At 40.6% G+C, this 20,476-nt stretch overlaps 1 protein-coding gene across 1 annotated transcript in view; it reads right to left on the bottom strand.

The window, feature by feature from the left end:
* Positions 1-5,521: 5,521 nt before the first annotated feature.
* Positions 5,522-20,476, bottom strand: part of abca2 (ATP-binding cassette, sub-family A (ABC1), member 2) — a gene marked incomplete at its 3' end in the record, with an annotated part of 98,757 nt that continues 83,802 nt past the window's right edge. The window contains exons 31-42 of the mRNA XM_083979089.1: positions 19,834-19,957; positions 17,934-18,066; positions 16,079-16,199; positions 14,039-14,217; positions 12,281-12,422; positions 11,316-11,450; positions 10,395-10,498; positions 10,212-10,304; positions 7,877-7,979; positions 7,457-7,594; positions 6,631-6,840; positions 5,522-5,557 (exon numbers count right to left, since the gene is read on the bottom strand). Of these exons, the coding sequence (XP_083835215.1) occupies positions 5,522-5,557; positions 6,631-6,840; positions 7,457-7,594; positions 7,877-7,979; positions 10,212-10,304; positions 10,395-10,498; positions 11,316-11,450; positions 12,281-12,422; positions 14,039-14,217; positions 16,079-16,199; positions 17,934-18,066; positions 19,834-19,957 (1,518 nt within the window). The remainder of the gene's footprint in view (positions 5,558-6,630; positions 6,841-7,456; positions 7,595-7,876; positions 7,980-10,211; positions 10,305-10,394; positions 10,499-11,315; positions 11,451-12,280; positions 12,423-14,038; positions 14,218-16,078; positions 16,200-17,933; positions 18,067-19,833; positions 19,958-20,476) is intronic.

Raw genomic sequence — 20,476 nt, 5'->3', positions numbered from 1 at the left:
TCAGTTACTTGAAATTTGAAGATTTTAAGATGGCCGTCATTTGTGCCAAAGGAAACATGAAAAGATCTTCATTGCTGCTGCGATTGATCTGTTTTCACAGATTAGTACTTGGTCACGTGGTACCACAGTCTGGGACTCGTAACATATATTTCCTCTCACACATTGTTAAATTGTTTGATTTGAGATCGTTCTTTTAGAAAATTTGTAAACTTGTTACAAAACAATGTGATCCCTTACAGACTCACTGAGGCCCGTTCACGTGAAGTGTTTGAGTGTGTGAGGGCTGTCCTGATGCTGTCAGATTATCAAGTCAGTGAGTCAGTGAGTGAGTCCTTTATGCTCAAGGATAATGCTACAAGGAAATTACCCACAGTTCAATGTGAAGTCAAATCCAGGACTCTGAACAGTTCCACTCCCGGTCCCTGTTCTGGTCTTGGCCTTGACTCTAGTCCTGGTAAGAGTCAATTTCTGGTTTGTAGCCCACTTTCTGTTTCCTTTTTATGTTACATTGTTGTAATGCTGCACAATGACACCACACCTTTTCTCTTTTTCTTGCTAAAATGAAAATGCTGTTCAGATGTGGATTTGGGGCTCACTTTGGTCTCTTTTATAGATAAAGTTTTATTTTAGTTTGAAATCTTTGAGCTACGATTGGCAGAGGTGGAGGTAAAAGTTCTGTGAGTGAATCTGTCAATTTTTTCTGTATAGTAATAACTGCAGACCCACTTTTGCAGTAAAAGATTAAAACTTTTAAAACGTCTGATACGATGTATTCTGCTATTAAGTAGCACACTACTTGAATGTTATGGAGATGTGGCAATTATGAACTTACTGTAAAGCTGTCTCTCCATATTTAACATGGGTCAAATAGATCTCATTTGACATAACCAAAACATTTACAACATAATTTAAAGAATATGCTTTGGAACATTTTATGTTACCTTGTGTATTTATTACCACTCCCCCTAGAGGAACTTTAAAAAAAAATGTTGAAAGTTGTGATAGTAAAAAATAAAAGTTGCAAATCAACTTTAACTGTCATTTACATGCCTTTTCTCAATTATCTGGACTATGAAACTTTGGGAGATGGTTTTTGAAAGACATTTCATTGAAATTAGCTTAAAAAAAAACGATTTTTTTATTGATTTTCCATGTTTACAGCTGATTATCTAAAAATAGAATGTTGCGACTTCCGACTCATTTCGCCAGAGCGGGTCACATAGGCTATTTGTAGGCTTTATTTTCTTTACATCACAGGAGAAATGGCAAATTTAAACAATCTCGCATTCTTGTAATCAACACCATATGACATGTATATTTAATTATATTTATTTAGACATTTAGTTTACATCAGCTCATGACCCTTCAAATATTTTCAATACTCAGATATGTGACTAATGATGCTAAATCTTTAAATTCTGAAACTCATAACTTTACTCAAGATTCTCAAACAGTCCAGTTGCCTTCATGCTTTAGATGAGCCTTTACTTTACCATGACCTGGTTGACTAGGGACCTTCACACACATCTTTGCTCAAACATATAAATGTATTAACATTTTAAAAGAAACATACACACAAAGTACATCTGTGATTTCATTTTACACCTGAATACTTCAAAAAAGCTCTTATAAACTACACTTAATCTCTAAGATATTGTAATTAGTAAACTCTTCATCCCTCATTCATTATGAAAGTGACTCTGATGATGTTCATGAGTATGTATGGGGTCTGGGGGCTAAGATGATACCTCTTTCTCTCTCTCTCAGCCAAACTGGTGTGAGGAGGTCTAATATGTTGTAAAAGACTAGTTTCCTTACACCATGTTTAACATGTATGTTCTCATATACAGTCCTGCCCTTACTGTAACCCTTATATTTTACAGTGTGTCATGAAGTTCACGGGCTCACTCGATGTAACTTGATCCAGAAGCCCCCACTTCTCTGAGTCCCCAAAGCACACAGTGACATCTTGTGGTGTAACACAATATAACATCCCACAACTAAATCACATCACACAGTGAAACCCAGGCAGTGCAACCTGAATTGGCAGCCCACCAGTACATCATGCTTGTGCATCAACATTGCTGTCTACCAGGATATTTCACTGGGCTAATGGACTTTTGCCATGATGATATTATTTGCTCTTATCTCAGAACCAGCTTATTCTCTAAAAATAACATCAGACAATAATTACTATTATGGAGCTAGACATAGAAGTGTGTCTCTTACGTGTGAGTTCACCCTTGAGGATTTGGAAAGTTTGGACATAGAGTGGAACATTGTGTCACCAATCAGTCAGGATGGAAGATGACAAACCTATAGTCAAAGTATCATTCATAATAATTTATATGCCCCTTTAAAGAACAGAACTTTCAGATTCTGGAACATACCAATGTAAGGTGAGACAGTTAGCTTGGGAACAGATTAAAGACATGTTTCTGATTGTAATGGAGAGGCCAGACAAGCCACTATGTCACATGGATGATGAAGCTGTGTTATAAAATATATATTTTTATATATAAATATAAACCTCAGATGCAGATCCTCACAAGGCACTCCACCGCTTAAATACAGCTGGGTAAGGCTCAGCAGAAACGGGGTGCTGACTCCGGTGCTTGTTGATGCTTCAGGAGGGGACTTATACTTGGATAAGATCCCAGAGAGGGACTCTGGAGCCTACCGCTGTACCGTGCAGAACCTTGTGGGTATGGAACAGTGTGAGCTTATACTCAAAATCAAACCGCCATCAACAGTGATTGACGGACATGGATCTTTAGCAGGTACTACAGCTGAAATTACAGCAGGAGTGGGTATAGAAGACTGTGAGCCTATACTCAATATCACATCTCTATCAGCAGTGATTGACAGGATTAACCCGGTGTTACACTTACACCCATACTTACCCAAGTATTATCCTCCAAGTCTGTGCTCACCAAGAATGTCTGCAATTTTGCTGTGTCCAGTTGTAATTTGACTTTTCCTTTGAAGGCATTGGAGTGTCTGCCAGTCACACTCAAGCCCATCCTCCCAGGTGATTTTAGTTGACCTGTAGGTAGATGCAACTAGAGCACTGGAAAGAGAGTAACGACACCACCATTGACTCCCGTGGTAAGGGTTATGCGCTCCGAGTGGCAGGATATGGGTATTGCAAAAGCGCCCAGAAAACCCATTCACTCCAATGTATGTGTGTTGCCCACTTGCTTGTAAATTGATGAAAACAGCCGTGTTTTTGTTTTTAGGTGTCTTGGTCATATCAGATTATACTTATAATTTGTTTATTACAAAATGTAGATTGAAACATTAATGTAGACAACTGTTTTTTGTTTTTTTTACTCGCCTATGTGTTAATGTTTATCTGTAAAGGGTCCTCAATGATGCCATTAAAGTGGGTGATCGATAAATGTCCTTAAAGGGATAGTTTACCCAAAATTCAAATTTCACTCATTATCTACTTACCCTCATGTCGACTAAGGGCTGGGAGAAGTTTCAGAGTCCTCCGTGCTGCACTGCATGTCCATATGACGCTTGCGAACGGAGCTCACTTTTGAGTTTTTCTCAACATGAGAAATTGTTCCGAAATAAATCAAATAAGTCTATATTTCAAGCTTGTTTGTAGCGGAAGCTCCTCTTCCCCCCACCCTCCTACAGTGGTTTAGTTTGCCAGTATGGTGTGTATGTGAGTGAGTGAGTAAGTGAATGTAAGGGGGGGGGGGGGGGGGGGGTCCATAATAATCCATATTAATGGAGATCCATACTAATAAACTAAGCTAAACTGCATTAATCAGTAAATAGTTTGAAAAAGTGCGCCCCCTGAAAAAATGTAATGCCTCCCCCTTTAATTTGTTTCTGCAGCCGGGTCTGGCCCGTTACAAACTTGATGAGCAAGACTGCAGAGATTCAGTCAGTGCCGTGGTGATGATGGGCTAGTAAGCTTTGGGTTGTGTGCTCGCACACCAATCAGAGAGTTGAGATCCTACACGACGAGCACCTAAGCAGTCATCATCGGTAATCAAGATAGGATTAATAGAGAGTTGGCCACTCCGAGGTAAAAACCAATACCCAAATAAAATAAACAGCTTCCAATCCAGGGCGGGCACGGCTGACTCTGTGGGCCCGTGCCTGCCCGTGCCGCCGGGACTGATGGGAGGGCTCCGATTTTCGTTGCGCATCGCTTCCGTGGCCGGTGTGTCCCTGGCGTAACGCTGCAGTTAAAAAAAGCCTAAGAGGAGATATCTCGTCCTTGGCAATCTACGTTTGGCTTCTCAAAGACGAGATAACTAGTCTTTGGCAGTCAAAGAGTTAACAGTGGATGATACAATAGAATTCCATCAACTATTCACCAGATTTACATTCATCAAAGAACAAAGAGATGACAGTTTAGTTTATCTTGTTAAATGATAACCCCTTTAATTAAAAATAACACATTAGTGGCATAATAATCACCAGAAGTAGCAGTGAAAGAAGTAGTGAAACAGATACTGTATTGACAGGACAGGTTAGAACTCAAACTATCACAAAACTCATGTGAGACACCAGCCAAAACCACATGCCAAGATAAATGTAGAGGAAAATTACTGTCTTGGTCAAGTGTGGATATTTTGCACATTTTGAGTCAAAAATGAAGAAGAAGAAGAAAAAAGAAACAAGACATTTGTAAATCACAAAGCACACCCTGTGTTAAAACAACAGAGATATCTCTTTAGCATCACAATGATGGTGCTGCAGTCATTGTTAGAGAGCAGGAGTCCACCTCAGTGTCAGACTGTTAGAATGCTGATTACTTTCAATGGAGATTGACATGCTATTATTATACACTGTGCCCAGTTTGTAGAGATTCTCTGGACTGAGGCCACCACACAGTGATATGTTAAAAGCACAAAGGAGTGCCTTCAATAGAAAAAGGCCAAATTATACATTGACAAAAGAAATTGGACCATCACCATGTATATTCCCACTGTGTCTCTGACAGTCTGTCTTAAATCCAAAGGCCAAAAGCTCTCACACGCCTACACTTGTCCCCTCCAGTTTGCTTTTCACTTGGTCTGCATTCTAGTGTCCTCCTCAATATTCAAAATAAATTATTCTGCTCACCACTAAAAATAGACTGTATTACACTACCACTGGGAACCGGTTTCATCACAGTATGCTCTCAGAGTTGACCTGTGGTGTCAGACACTTGGCTTTAAACATATCACCAATAATGTGTTCAGTCAATAGCAAATGCATCTAATCTTTTGTATCCATCAGCCAGCTAATGTGATAGAGACTTAAAAGAAAATCAATATGAAAACATTCCAGGGTTAGGTTTCAATCCAAAAGTGATCACTGATGCTGCTGTTCCTCATTCCTACTGGGATGAAGAATTTGAGGCTGAAATACAGAACTACTGGTCCCATGTCCCATAGGGTTTGGTCTTCCTTTGGGTTAAATTAGCAGCTCTGTTCTCCTCACCCCAGGTTTCAGAGCTTAGACAGATGGGTTTGAAGTTCTGTGACGTTCCATCTCTCTCAAGTGGCTGATTTCAACAAAGTGTGTCTGTGTTGAAGGAAAGCTGCACCTGCCACACACACACACACAGACACACACACACACACACATATATATAAACAGTATCTCACAAAAGTGATTAAACCCCTCACATTTCAGCAACCATTTTATTGGTTCACTTGTGTTGCCAATATAAACTTGTCAAGATATGGCCATGATGATTCACGAGATGAACTCAGTGTAAAATGATCGAGGGTCGGCTTGATCCGTTTATATATTATATTACTTACTAACACATTAACTGCTCTTTGTTACAATGTTACTGTGGCAACATTAGTTCCGCTATATAAACTATAATGACATCTCCCCCTTTTAAGTTATTATCAATAACATAAAGTGCAATTTGAACTCTAACAAACACATACAGTATGGTGTTATAAATGCTGTCAGTTTGCAGCTGTCTGGATGCAGAGGGATCTGCCAGAATCCACTGGCAGCATCAAGGGAATAAAATACAGTTGGTACTGTAGGTAGGATGTAGCGTTCTCTTTTGACTGACTTATTTAGTTTTATCAGGTCAACGCAGATTTGGGCTGTGCCTGTGTTCCTCTTCAGGACTGGTACCATGGGAGTGCACCATTCTACTATGGTTATTGTCACCCGCACGATGACACCATCCTTGATTTTTTGTTCTTTTGGTTTGTCCTCAAAAGAGTGATTTTTTTTGTTTGCACCTCGTCAGAATAAATACTGTTAATACTGAAACTGAGTTTGAGATGTGCATTTGGGTTCTGACACCAGTCTTGTCAGGGTTGGGCACATTTTACACTGCTTTTTATACCACCATCACATCATATTGAAGGGATCAGTGAGACATTCACAGACCATCCACAGTCACTGTGATGTGGAAGTAACCGTGAGAAGGGAGGGTGGCGCACTGAGCCCATGGATGCCTGACTGGGAGCTGTCACCGCAGTAATGGCGGCTGCTTCCAGTTATTTCGCTGAATTCGTCTATAGGTTTTCCAATACAATGACATCACAATGGGTTCTATTCACCAAAGACACTCTCACTTTTCTTTTTTTTCTTTTTCTTTTTTACATGGTATTAAAGTTTTGCTAAGGCTATGTGTTATCCACTTACCCTTTCCTCTTCAAAGCTGATCAGACCTTCATCATCGTTGCTTTCAAGCTCCTCTTGAGCCTCGCCGATCAGAGTGCTGAGTTCTGTGTTGGTGGGCTGAGACTTCAGCAGGTTAAGAATGTGCTGCAGGGGAGACTGTGCACCACCTTGGGGCAACACATCCTGTTGCTCTAAGTTGTCACTCTGCTTCTTGGCAAAGTTGACGAACACCTGATCAGAAAAAGAACGTGTATTTTACTGACTCCATTGTTCCTTGTTGAAAGCCTTAAAGGGATAGTTCAACATTTTGCCAAAACGCTCTTGTGGAAAAGTTGTGACCTGCACATGAATCTCAAAACAACATGCACCGATAATTAAAGGGATAGTTCACCCAAAATTCAAATTTCACTCATTATGTACTTACCCTCATGTCGACTAAGAGCTGTGAGTCCTCCGTGCCTTCTCTGAGTTACGGGGGGGTCCGCGCAGCAGTATTTGTCCATATAATGGTTGTGAATGGATACCAACTTTCGAGCAGTATGGAGGTATTTGGATGCTTTTTGGTGTGTCTTTTTGGACAAAGAAAGTTGGTATCCATTGACAACCATTATATGGACAAATACTGCTGCACGGACCCCCCCGTAACTCAGAGAAGGCACGGAGGACTCTGAAAATTCTCACAGCTCTTAGTTGACATGAGGGTGGGTAGATAATGAGTGAAATTTGAATTTTGGGTGAACTATCCCTTTAAAGGTAATGAACCTACCCCTATGACTATAGGGATTATGACAATACGGGAATTTGCCAAAAATATTGAACCATCCCTTTAACGTGACCGTTAACCTACATTGTCCAGAGTGGTCTGACTGACAGAGTAGTCCTCAATGCCCAACACCTCAACCACCTGCTCCATCTTACTGAAGACTTGAGCCAGAGAGATCCGTGCAGATTTTAGCTGATACTGGACCTTTGTGTGGTGACGCTCCTGCAAAAGTGACAACACAAAAAGAGGGAAACTCAAAGCTCACTCACACCCACTATTCCTAGAAAAATAAAATCCACAAACCTAAACAGGACCTGACCAAAGCATAATTTTTAGTAAGATGTTTTTGACCAAAATAACTTGAAGCTGGGGGATTACTTTGAAACCATTAGGAGAGTGATCAATTGTATCTGAATTGAATCACCCGAGGGTGGGACTGTAAATCAAGATGGACATCCCTAACGAACAGCTTATACCAAAATGATCAAAGAGGTGCAGTACAACCTTCAGCACAGCCTCAGGGAAATTTCTGTTGAAGAATCGAACCACCTCCTTTACATTAGAGCTGCTCTTGGTCCTCACTGTGATCATGTAGCCATCCCCAAACCTGTAACATAACCATACACACACATGCACACACGCACATACTTAAAAACATAGCTGTATTATGTGTCTGCGTGACCTCAAACATCCATGCAAAAATATTTTCATTCTCATTAAAGCTATACAATTGCGAAGTGTGACAATTGGTGGTACTGTATTAAATCATCTTGGCTTTTACATCATTACTGTAATTCATTAACGTTATTCTGGATATGTTTCACAGGCGTCATTTACACTGGGGACGCCATGGGGACATGTCCCCACCACTTTTTGTCATGAACAATTGTGAGGTTGTGAGGGCGTGGCTTCTGTTGTACTCTTAAAGGGATAGTTCAACATTTTGGCAAATTGGCCCATTGCCATAATCGCTATAGTCATAGCAGTAGGTTTGTTACCTTTATTTGTCGGTGCAAGCTATTTTTAGAACCGCCAAGTTGAGTGCAGAGCTGCTCAGAGCTATGCTACGGAGGCTATTGGGATTTCTTGGTTTCCCTCATGAAATACACAATCCAACAACTCCAAAACGCTCTTGTGACCTGCACATTCACCACGCTATGAGATAATAACGGAACGTTACGAGACAGAGTTGTTTTCGAGGTAAATACAGAGACTGCTTGCTGGAAAAACAGTCCCTGAAGGCAACGCGCATCAGCGGTTTTGCATGAATTTGCCTCTAAAACAACTCCGTCCCGTAACGTTCCGTTATTATCTCATAGCGTGGTGAATGTGCAGGTCACAACTTGTCCACCATAGCGTTTTGGAGTTGTTGGATTGTGTATTTGATGAGTTTGATGAGGGAAACCAAGAAATCCCATTAGCCTCCGTAGCGTAGCTCTGAGCAGCTCACGGCTCTGCTCCGCCGTTCTAAAACTAGCTTACACCAACAAATAAAGGCAATGAACCTACTGCTATGACTATAGCAATTATGGCAATGGGCCAATTTGCCAAAATGTTGAACTATCCCTTTAAATCAAAACAGAAATCTGGGTTCATTCCTTCATAGATTATCTTGCCCAAATTGTATACATTTCTTCACACTCTAACCCTGACCACATGTGCATACTCAAATGACATCATCTCACAGCGCCGTCTACTTAAAACAGGAAGTTACTTTTGACTCACAATCATTTTATGTCTATGACATTTTCATTATGTGGTCTCATACGTAAGGGATAATGTATAGTTCGGAGGTTGTTATGGAGAAATAAACCCCGACAGGTTGTATGGAACCCCGACGCGAAGCGGAGGGGTTTCATTCAACATGAAGGGGTTTATTTCTCCATAACAACCGACCAACTGTACATTATCCCGCTTATTACACGGTTTACGAGTGAAATAATTAATTTGAAACATAATGTTGATCAAAATACGACTTTCATCGATTTAAAATTGCATTTAGCGAATCTGCAAGACGTACCGGTCACTTCCGCTGTTTTGCCGAGCCTCCTCCCGTTCGTGCATTTGAAGCCTTTGATAATCAATCAGTGGATCGATAGATTACCATACACGTGTTACGATGTGTGTATAGTGTGTAGTCGTATCTGTCATAAACAAGCGATTAACTTTACTGTTTACGGGGTGCGTTTGTGTCGCGGAGCCGCGGTGCCACCGAGACGAGAGGAGAGCTGACACCGGGTCAGAGGCTCTGATCAGCAGGTTTGGTTTCCAGCAGCGATGTGGAAGGAGCCTCCACTCTCCCTGTAACAAGTTACCAGTCATTTATCTAACATCACTATTAGTCCGAAGCTGTTTAATGACGGTAAAAATGAAACACAAGGTAAATATCCTGCATAGTTTCTCTTTTCTGTGCTGCGCTGATCAGAGCGGCTTCCCTAGCAACGGTCTGTTATACAGAAATAACAGACCGCAGAACGCAGCGCTGGACCAATCAGAGAGCAGCATTCAATAGAGCCGTGTAATAAATAGACCTACTGTATGTCTACCTATTATGTGGCTCTTACTCCATCTGAAGGAGACAACTGACATTTGGTATAAAAATTCAGAACAAAGCTTGTCTACTGTCATGCTCCCTGCAGACCACATAAAACACAGAGATCAACACTACACACTGACTGGACTCTCATTACACACAATACACACAGTTAACTTATTTTCTTTATTTATTATTTTTCATTATTTTATTTTTGTTTGTTTGTTTGTTTTCAAATTAAAATAAAAGGCCTTGTAGAAACCCCCCAAAAAAAACACAAAGCACAGGGATCTTTGTCTTTCTCACCTGTTCTTCAGGTGTTGGATGCTGCCCAGACATTTAAATCTGCCATTCACCATAATGCCCAGTCTGGTGCACAGAGCCTCACACTCTTCCATGCTGGAAGGTACACCATGAAATACTATGTAAGTCCACGAGTGAAAGACAAGTTATAATAAGCCATTGTTTCTGAGAGGTGATATGTCTTGCCTGTGTGATGTCAGCAATACTGAGCGTCCAGTCTTGATGATGTCCAGGATTAAATTCCAGAGGAATCTCCGAGCCTTTGGGTCCATCCCAGTGGTGGGTTCATCCTGACAAAACCCACAAACACAAAGGGTAGCTTCAAAGTGACAATCTTGAGTTTTATTTTTGTGTATAAGGGGCTGTCAGAGACATTATCTACAATTACCACATGACGTCATACTGATGCATGTACTGTACTGAAAACCTCACCTACAAGTAAAAAAGTTTTACACACTACTGAAACACTCGAACACACTGATGATATGGTATGATTTTGATATCGTATATTGATACCTATTATTTACCCTTAAGACCAAAAGTTGTCTTTTTTTCCTACAGTTTTTATAGTGTTTTAATTCATGATTAGACTGTTATGAATAGACACAAACAGCTTTCATTTTATCTAATCCTTTTTCCTCTCTGTCTTCTTCAAATGCACTTTCCCTCAAACCCTCTTCGGCCTGGGCCAATGTACTTCCTAACTCCACAGATGTGGCCTTTTTGGTGTCTCCTGTGAAGGGCTGCAAAAACAGGCGAATTTCCTGATTGCCTGATGGGAGAGTGATGGACAAGACCTTTGACAGGCCAAAGTATCTGAGCCTCTACTTCCAAAAGCTGCCACAGAAGTATCTGTAGTCAGAATACACCAATTTAAACTGTAACGGAATACAGTAACTCATATTTTGTATTTTAAATACGTAACGCTGTTACGTATAATCCGTTACTCCCCAACCTTGGACATAATATACTCACCATAAGTATGGAGGAGCAACAATCAGGCCAGGATTGGAAGATCCTGTGATGCGTCATGACAGTCCTCTACTATTCTCTGCCTCTGCTGTTAATGGACCATGTTTAGAAAAGTACAGATATATAACATCTTACCAGGAAGATGAGTGAGGGGTATCCAATCAGAGCGATGGCAGTGGAAAGCTTGCGTTTGTTCCCTCCACTGTAAGTGCCAGCCGGCTTGTCTGCATACTTGGAAAGTTCCAGCTTCTCTAGTGCCCACTGCACCACCTTGAGGTCAATGAAGAGTAAAGTCAGGGTTTGTTGAGACAGAGGAACTTTGGTTCTGGCTCATATGTAAATTTTGTTAGCACTACTTCCCTAATGTTAGCATTACCATTACTCTCTCTCCCACATTATTCATCCAAAATACTTCAAATTTCATGTACATGATAAGAGCCCCGCCCTCAATGCCTCTATATGCTTGGAGGCAGTCTTGCTCATGCTGCCCCCTTGTGGAAACATCACATTGTCCGATTTCCTCGAAACTTTACATGTATGATGACGGTCCACCCCTGAATGCACGTGGCCACGTTTGGGTATGCTACTACCGCCCCCTGGTGGATGAGCCATCAACTTGTCATAACTCCTTCTTCATGCATCGTCCGATTTGCTTGAAACTTCATGTGTGTGATGACGGTCCACCCCTGAGCTCACCTTCCCACATCTGGTTAAAACCCCCAGGTGGATGAACGAAACATTGCTTTTTTTTTTTTTTGCTCCTACCAACTTTTCTCTCCCTTCTCGCTTCGCGCCACAGCCCCCGCGTGCCTCAGGCCCCCATGGTGACATGGGGGAGCGAGGGCCTGATCATCGCCACTTGCGACTTTGATTTTATTATTATTATTTCAAATAGAATAAATTGAAATATTTTTGGAATAACTTCAATCAACCTGTTTATAAACGAATGGCAACTGGTACATTGAAATAAAAAACGGTCTTGAATAGAAAACCTTTTTGATTATTCTCTGCAACATCTAATAATGCTGCTCTCATCCCTTATAAATAAGCTCCAGCATTTCTCAATGGGACACAATGTTGTGAATGTGCATGAAACCTACTTTCTCCTGGTCCTTCCAGGGAATCCCACGAAGGCGGGTGTAAAGCTCTAGATGTTCCTTGGCTGTCAGGTCGTCAAACAGGGCATCAAACTGTGGGCAGTAGCCAATACTCTGCTGCACGTGTAACAGATCTTTGAGGATACTGTAGATAGACAAACACACACACACAAACATGTTCTTTATCAACTTCACACTTTATGCACCTACTACTTAATTTATAAAGAACTTATAAAGAATATACAGTGAGACCATTTAAAAAAACACAAATCAATAATAAAACACTTAGTTAGTTAGTTAGTTTAAGTTTATTTCGGACTTGTTAAAAGAAACACTCAGTCGAATGCAGACTTCAAAGACCACATATGGCAGGCTATTGAAATCCTGGAGTTGCTTGCTGAAAACTAGTCCTAAAACAAGTCCAAGGTACACTTTATAAACTTGGGGAAGAGAATAAATGTATGGCTTGTGGAATAGTGGAGTAGAAGATAAGTGATATACTGCGGAGCCTGGCCATGTAGTATTTTAAAGCAGAAGTAAGCGATCCATTGGTTTTGGCTAACTTCTTGTCAGCCGATGGAGTTAGCAGTCCCCGCCCTCGTCCCTACGTCACCACATTCACGCGCATCCCTTGGCTGCACACAGAGAGGACCGCCCCTTTATGCCGTTCTCTCTCCTCATTGGATAAAGGTTGTAGGATACAAGGAAAGTTTTCTCCTCGGCTTACAGCAGAGCAGAGTGACTGACAGACCCGTGTTTCAGACCAAACACTCTATGTAAGTGATTGCTGTCGGAAGATATAACTATTTAAAGGGATAGTTCAACATTTTGGCAAATTGGCCCATTGCCATAATCCCTATAGTCATAGCAGTAGGTTCGTTACCTTTATTTGTCGGTGTAAGCTATTTTTAGAACGGAGGAGCGGAGCGGCAGGCTGTTCAGAGCTACGCTACGGAGGCTAATGGAATTTCTTGGTTTCCCTCATCAAACTCATCAAATACAAAATCCCAAAACTCCAAAACGCTTTCGTGGACAAGTTGTGAGCTGCACAATCACCACGCTATGAGATAATAATAGAACGTTACGAGACAGAGTTGTTTTAGAGGTAAATTCATGCAGAACCGCTGATGCGCGTTGCGTTCAGGGACAGTTTTTCAGCAAGCAGACTCTGTATTTACCTTGAAAACGGCTCCGTTTCGTAACGTTCCATTATTATCTCATAGCGTGGTGATTGTGCAGGTCACAACTTGTCCACGAAAGCGTTTTGGAGTTTTGGGATTTTGTATTTGAAAGTGTTTGATGAGGGAAACCAAGAAATTCCATTAGCCTCCATAGTGTAGCTCTGAACAGCCTGCCGCTCCGCTCCTCCGTTCTAAAAATAGCTTACACCGACAAATAAAGGTAACGAACCTACTGCTATGACTATAGCGATTATGGCAATGGGCCAATTTGCCAAAATGTTGAACTATCCCTTTAAGACTTATATTAAGACAAATATTCCGCTTACTTCTGCTTTAAGTAGTACACAAGGTAGAGTCTGTAGGATTTTCCTAAAAAATAAAATATATAGGCTACTTATACAAAAGATATCCTTCTTAATCATCACCTGTGGCCTTCTACTCATGTGAATGTTATGTTTACAAACTGCAACGAACAAACCTACAGACTCTAACTTGAAATTCTAAAATGCATTCTAAAGTGAACTGGATGCCAACATAGAGCAACAAGGTAACTAAGCAGCACATGAAAACTGGCACTGACCTGTTTCCATTGATAAAGGCCTCTCCCCCAGTGGTGCACTCATCTCCTGTCAGCATTTTAAAGGTGGTGGTCTTCCCTGCTCCATTCACGCCCAGCAATCCAAAACATTCACCAGGCCGGACACCAAGACACAGCCGGTCCACTGCCAGAATACGACCCATCTTCCTGGATTTATACACCTGAGGCAGATATTTCACATGTATGAATGGTAGGATAATTTTATGTACTGACTGAACAGGACACTTATCTGAGTTGTTTGCTGTAGAGACTAGACCTTGAAAATGTGATTAAAGGATCTGCCCTAAAATGGTTTGAGTCATACCTATGACAGGTACAGTAGAGTTACGTATGGTGTACAGGGTACAGGGTTCTGTTTTAGGGCCAATTCTCTTCATTCTGTACATGCTTGCATTAGGGGATAATACAGAAGCACTCAATACATTTTCATTGTTATGCTGATGATACTGAGCTCTACTTATCGATAGTTTAGTTTAATACGTTTAATTGTATCACGGACAATGTACAAAATAGTCTCGAAATGAGAAGAGATGCCTTGTACCGGATTTAGCTTACTAGCTACTTTCCATCCGTAGTCCCTGGGCAGGTGAATAAGAGCAATAGAAAGGTAAGAATTATCAATAGAGAGATGGATGATGGAACCCGCTTCATCAATTTCCAAGATTGCTTGAAAGAAATCAAATCTTGGATGTCCTCTAACTTCCTGCTACTAAATTCTGATAAAACAGAGGTAATTGTGTTTGGACCTAAACATCTCAGGGACACAGTTTCTAATCAGATTGCTACTCTGGATGATATCACCCTGAACTCGAGTACAACTGCAAGGAACCTTGGAGTCATCTTTGACCAGGATCTTTCCTTCAGCTCACACATAAAGCATGTCACTAGGACCACCCTCTTTCACCTGTGCAGTATAGCTAACAGAGGCTGACATTTTCTCTGGATTCGGAACACGGGAAATGTTTAATCTGGGTGCAGCGCGCTGTGACAACATCTCGGTGCGTCCAATAGGAGAGGATGTAGTGGAATCTGAAAAATAATCAGCCGCTTGCAGAGTGAAAACAAATGGCCAGATGTTCAGTTAAAGTGACGGGATGCATGAAGTGAGTAGCAACTCTCCCTAACAGGCTGTTAAACTGCTCACTGCTCAGCCTGACGCTAAAGTACTACTGGAAGTGATCAGGGATCAGGGAAATAGCTTTTTGGTGTCTGTAGTTTAGGATGGATATTGGTTGTGTAATGTAGGAAACTAAAAATGTATTTCTAGCAACGAAAATTGAGTTTTCGACCTGTTTTGTTTTTGAGTTGTGTAGGTTTGTGGATAGTTATAGGATTGTCGGTGGGGGACATATTGTGTACGATGTATATGTATGTATGTATGTATGTATGTATGTATGTATGTATGTATGTATGTATGCATGTATGTATGCATGTGGCTTTCTCATTAGACTGCCTATGGTTTTGTAATGAAATGGGAAACGAGGGTTCAGCAGCTATAAGCTTTGCTTCAGCCGAAACCCTTTTTGACCAGTTATATTCTGTTATTACCTTGAACTACCTTGAAAAAAAACATGCTGTGATCAAAATAAACATAACATAAACGTGACATGTGTGTTTTATAACGGCAGAAAAAACCAAAAACAACTACGTTGATCATCCTCTGGGCACAAGCCTAGTCGCAGACACTCAATAGAGCGTTTGAGCCAAGTTTGTCTGCTTTCGCGTACCGTATTCAAAGTGTGTTGTCAACTGTTTTCTTGTCTGTATACAACATCTATTGCACATCTGCCCATCCATGGTGAAGCATCCCTTCTCTGTTGCTCACCCTGGTTTTCTTGGGAGTTTTTCCTCAGTTGATGTAAGGGTCTAAGGGCAGAGGATGTTGTAATGATGCCGTGTAAAGCCCTTTGAGACAAACTGTTGCCTTGCCTTGCCTTAATGCTTGAATAAAACATCCAATTGCTTAAAAATCTGTATGTAATTAGCAAGGGTGATTTTATTAAAAATGGGTTGACTTTAAACCTTTGTCAGGTTCTCGATCTTCAGCATGTCATTATCAGCGTCTCCTCGCAGAACTCTTCTTCTCTCAGAGGCCACATCTGTATCATCATCGTCAATTGGTTGGCAGTTGACTGGCACCCTCCTGGACACACACATACACATTATTTTACCCTCAGCATCAGGTTCATTGTACCTTCACCTCAATTATTGCTATTATACATTTCACAAATTTCCAAAATGCCTTTTTAACCAATCGCCAAAGAAGAGCCAGTTGTACTTTTCTTTCCCTGTTGTAACTAGAAAACTATCTATTATATCTACTACTACTATCTCTGAATTATCTATTATCTGCTACTACTATCTTTTACAAAACAAAATTACAAAATGTATTGCTAAAATATATACTTTTAATCATATTGGAAGTGCTCTATATCTGAAATTGTCTGGACTGTCTCATATATAGGATTTTAGAATATCATTACCAATAAGTCCACAATTCTAACATTCTTGATGTTTTAGACATTTATGGCAAGAAAACCCATTTCATGAGAAGATTGTGCAACCCAGCTAGCTGGGCCTCTCCAGAATATCTTCACCTCCTTATCACACACAGGAAGGGTCCAAACCCTGTGCCAAATATTCCATTCCATTCTGATACTTAGAGTAGGGCAAACAGCTGAGATAACTGACCACAGATCAGCGCCCCTCAGATCCCATAACATGAAGATCCTAGAGTGGTGCTACTCTGATTTCTGAGGCCACAGGTTGAACATGCCAAAGATGCCAACAAGGAGCATATTGGAGTGGATGATGCCATCCTTTATATGCTCCACTGGACCCATTCTTATGTGGATGAGTCAGGTGGCTAAATTAAAATTCTTCTTCTTTAATTTCTCAAGTACATATAACACCATTCAAACTCCCATTCTTAAAGACAAGCTCAAAGGGATGGGGATGGATTCCTGCTTTGCATCTTGGATTGCGGATCACCTGACAAGATGACCAGTGTTCCTCAGGTGCATTGGGGCTTTACATGAGACTCTCTCTGTTTCTGTTCATTCTGTCCATGACAGACTATAAATGCAACTCTGTGGCTTACCACATCGAGAAATACTGGGATAACAGCTAATTTGGCAATCAAGAACAGGATGAAAGAAGAATGCGGGGGATTTGTTACTGTAGCTGTCAACAACACGTCTTGGGAAACACATAAGCAAATCATTTTTGAGTTGACGTTAACAAATCATAAAATATATAGAAAAAACCTATATGTGCTGAATGTATAAATAAAAGGAAACGGTCTAGACTGAGGCTCATTAAAAGCTGTGTAATAGTGGTAAATACCAGTAGAATTTCACTGGACCATATTATATTAGTCTGTTATAACACGTTGCCAACACTGAACTAACAATAAATAACTAATAAACTGGCACTAGAGACCACAGTGTGTCAGTCCCCATTGACTCAAAAATATCGACCATATCTGTTTATTTCAGTATAGCATGTTCATATCATTTACAAAGGGGAGACAGACATTTTTTTTAAAGAAAGCTACAAACAGCAGCCAGTAGTAATAGCTCCTCTTATGGCAGCATGTCTTCCTAGGGTTTTTGTCCTTTCCCTGTCTCCCCTGTAGCACCACTCAGACTGTTCCTGGCCTTTGTTTTTCTAGAGGTGTTTTGTGAGTCTGTTTTTCACTGGTGGAGTGCTGCACGCCCATTTCTGCCACCCATGGGGTGGCGTAACTCCAAACTAATTTCTTGGTGCTTGCAGGGTGGTTGGGTGGTTGGTTGGGTGGGGGTGTTGGTGTCTGTTTCTGAGAGTGTGTGTGACTTGACAAACAACTAACAAATCTTTAGATACACTCTTCACTCACAGCGGTTTCCTGAGGAAGTTGTACTGGCATAGAATGGTGATGAGGAAACCAACAAAGCCTTCAACTGTCATTGCAACGAGTCCTCGCGTCACAATATCCCACTCAAATGGTGACTTCATCTTGTCAAACTGGCCTGAAAGTACACATTTCCAGCAACTTAAACCTTCTCGCTTTGATTTGTTAAGATTTCTTAAACTTATTGTAAAAAAAGAGGTGATGATTGTCCACAGAACAGGTTTAAAGGGGCAATATGTAAGATCTGACAGAGTATTGGGATTTGGGTAGCTCACCTAGTAGAGCAGGGACATTGAGAATACATTTTTGTCATCAAAAACAATATTTATGTCTGTCCCAACACAACTTGTTTAATGCCATTGCTTTCTTTACATTTCAGATTTTGTTTTCAGTAGCAATTTGTATTTTCAACATCAAAATTAGGGCTGCCAAAGTTAACTTGATAATCATGAGTTAGTGCAAATAACTTTAAATTCCACTGACTTTTTTTAACGCATGTACTTCAAGCGACGCAGCAGTAACGTGTGGATGGCAAGTAGAAACAAACCTCAGAAACTGATAAAGAAACAGGTATTTTGAATGGCAAGTTCAGCTTCAAAGTCCTGCCAGACGGTGCTCTCAACAAGACCAAAGTTATTTGCATTTACTGCCAATGCATTTTCACACAGGCAGTGTTTGGGCTGGCTCAGTAGAACTTTGGAACTGAGCAATGCGTTTGGGTCAGTGTGAATTCAACAGTTGCTCTCAGGTCTGTTTGTTATGTGAACGTGGCCAGACCTTGATCCGCTTCAGCTGCCTAGACCTGCTGTGTACAACCAATCCACCTCAGAGGTTATTCTGGAGAATATTCTGGACAGTATTGTCCTTGTTTCAGATTGTTGCAAAAACATAAACATATATTTGCATAAAGCAAACATATTTGTCCACTCCACTGTTGATAAGAGTATTAAATATTGAAAAAATATTATTAATATTATTATTCACATTCTGTTGATAATCTTGCCAATTTTTTTTTTAATGTTTTTATCCAAGTATTTACATATTGACCCCTTAAAGGCTCAATCTGGAATTAGTTTATTGTTTTTGTCTGTAAAAAGCCCCAAATCAACAATCTGAGCAACAAGTACTGTGTAGGGACTTAAGCAGCGGGAGCTGAAGTAATGGCTATGGTGCCCACATACATTCCAATGCGCTTCCTTATAAATGGAAATCACAGATGTCTTGGTAACATTTTACTCTTATCAATGGCTTTTTCACTATTTCAGGAAGCTGAGGTCACTCTGAACATTGCTACAAGGTGTCTCCTAAATTGCCTCGAGAGAACATTATGTGTAGATGCAATTTAACATCAAATGAGGAGTAATAACTTGTATAAATGTGAAGGGGGCAGCAGGTTAATTGTGGTTGGTGCTGACATGTCTATGAATAAACTGGAAAAATCTGTCAAATCAGCAGGTATCTTTATCACATAATGCTAATAATCCATAAACTACTGATGATGTAATAGAATGTAACTAAAAAGACAGTGTTAAATATGACATACAAGTACTGGCTCTTAAACATGTCACAGGGTATGGCAAACTACACTCTCTCCCACAGTAGACAGCTGGGTGGCATCTGCAGGAATGTTCAATGTATCATGCCATAACCAATCCTTTCTCTGCCGCTGCTTTAAGTCACTATTTCTTATTTTCTAAGCACAAAGTATCATTGTTTTCAGAAACTACTGTGCTGGAAACACACCAGTGAGCCACACTGTTTTGCTTTGGAACATATTACATACTGCAGATTTTTTAACTTTTTTTTTTTTAAGCACATTCTTTAATTGTAGAGCAGTTAACAGTCTCAGATTTTAATTTTAAAAAAGAGTAATGAGTTCAGGTACCTATTTTAGCATAGTATTCGTTGATGTACTCGTTATATGCCATCTCCATCAGGCCATGGCCCAAGTTGTAGTTGGGGAAGATGAGAAAACAAGACTTCAGGTAACTGTTAACTTTTTTCAGATCCTAAAGAAAAGACAAGACATAAGATTCAAAGGCCATACCTGATGCTGCTGTTCTACAAGAGCCAAAAGGTGGTAAACCAGGGGGGCAACCGCCATTCTAACATCCCACCAGTCCGACATATGTCTTTAATTGTCTAAATGGCAACACTTCATTTTCTATCAAATGTCCCATCATTCCGACAATTATTGCCTCCTATGGTTGGAATGACGGTATTTTTCTCTTTTTTAAACATCCTGCCTTTCCGACAATTCCTTCAATAGCGTATTTTTTTCCCCAAAAAGATTTTGCACTGGTTGGGCTTAGGCTATGAAGAAAGGAGTTGGTTAAGTTTAGTAAAAAGACCAGGTAGAGGCTAGACAGGCCAGATAGATAGAGAAAGTCCAGAAGTAGAGAGTCCAGATAAGTAGGAGGGAGTCACCTGTTGAGTAACGCACATTTCCTTATACTGAAAGCCTTGTCAAAATGGCGGGACGATGGCATGTCGGAATAGCGGTCTAAATGGTGGTATGTTGGATTGGT

This window comes from Trachurus trachurus (genome assembly GCF_905171665.1).
Source record: "Trachurus trachurus genome assembly, chromosome: 9".
In the NCBI taxonomy this organism is placed as follows: domain Eukaryota; kingdom Metazoa; phylum Chordata; class Actinopteri; order Carangiformes; family Carangidae; genus Trachurus; species Trachurus trachurus.
Note: the sequence above shows the minus strand (reverse complement) of the source record. Positions and strands in the feature narration are given on the sequence as shown.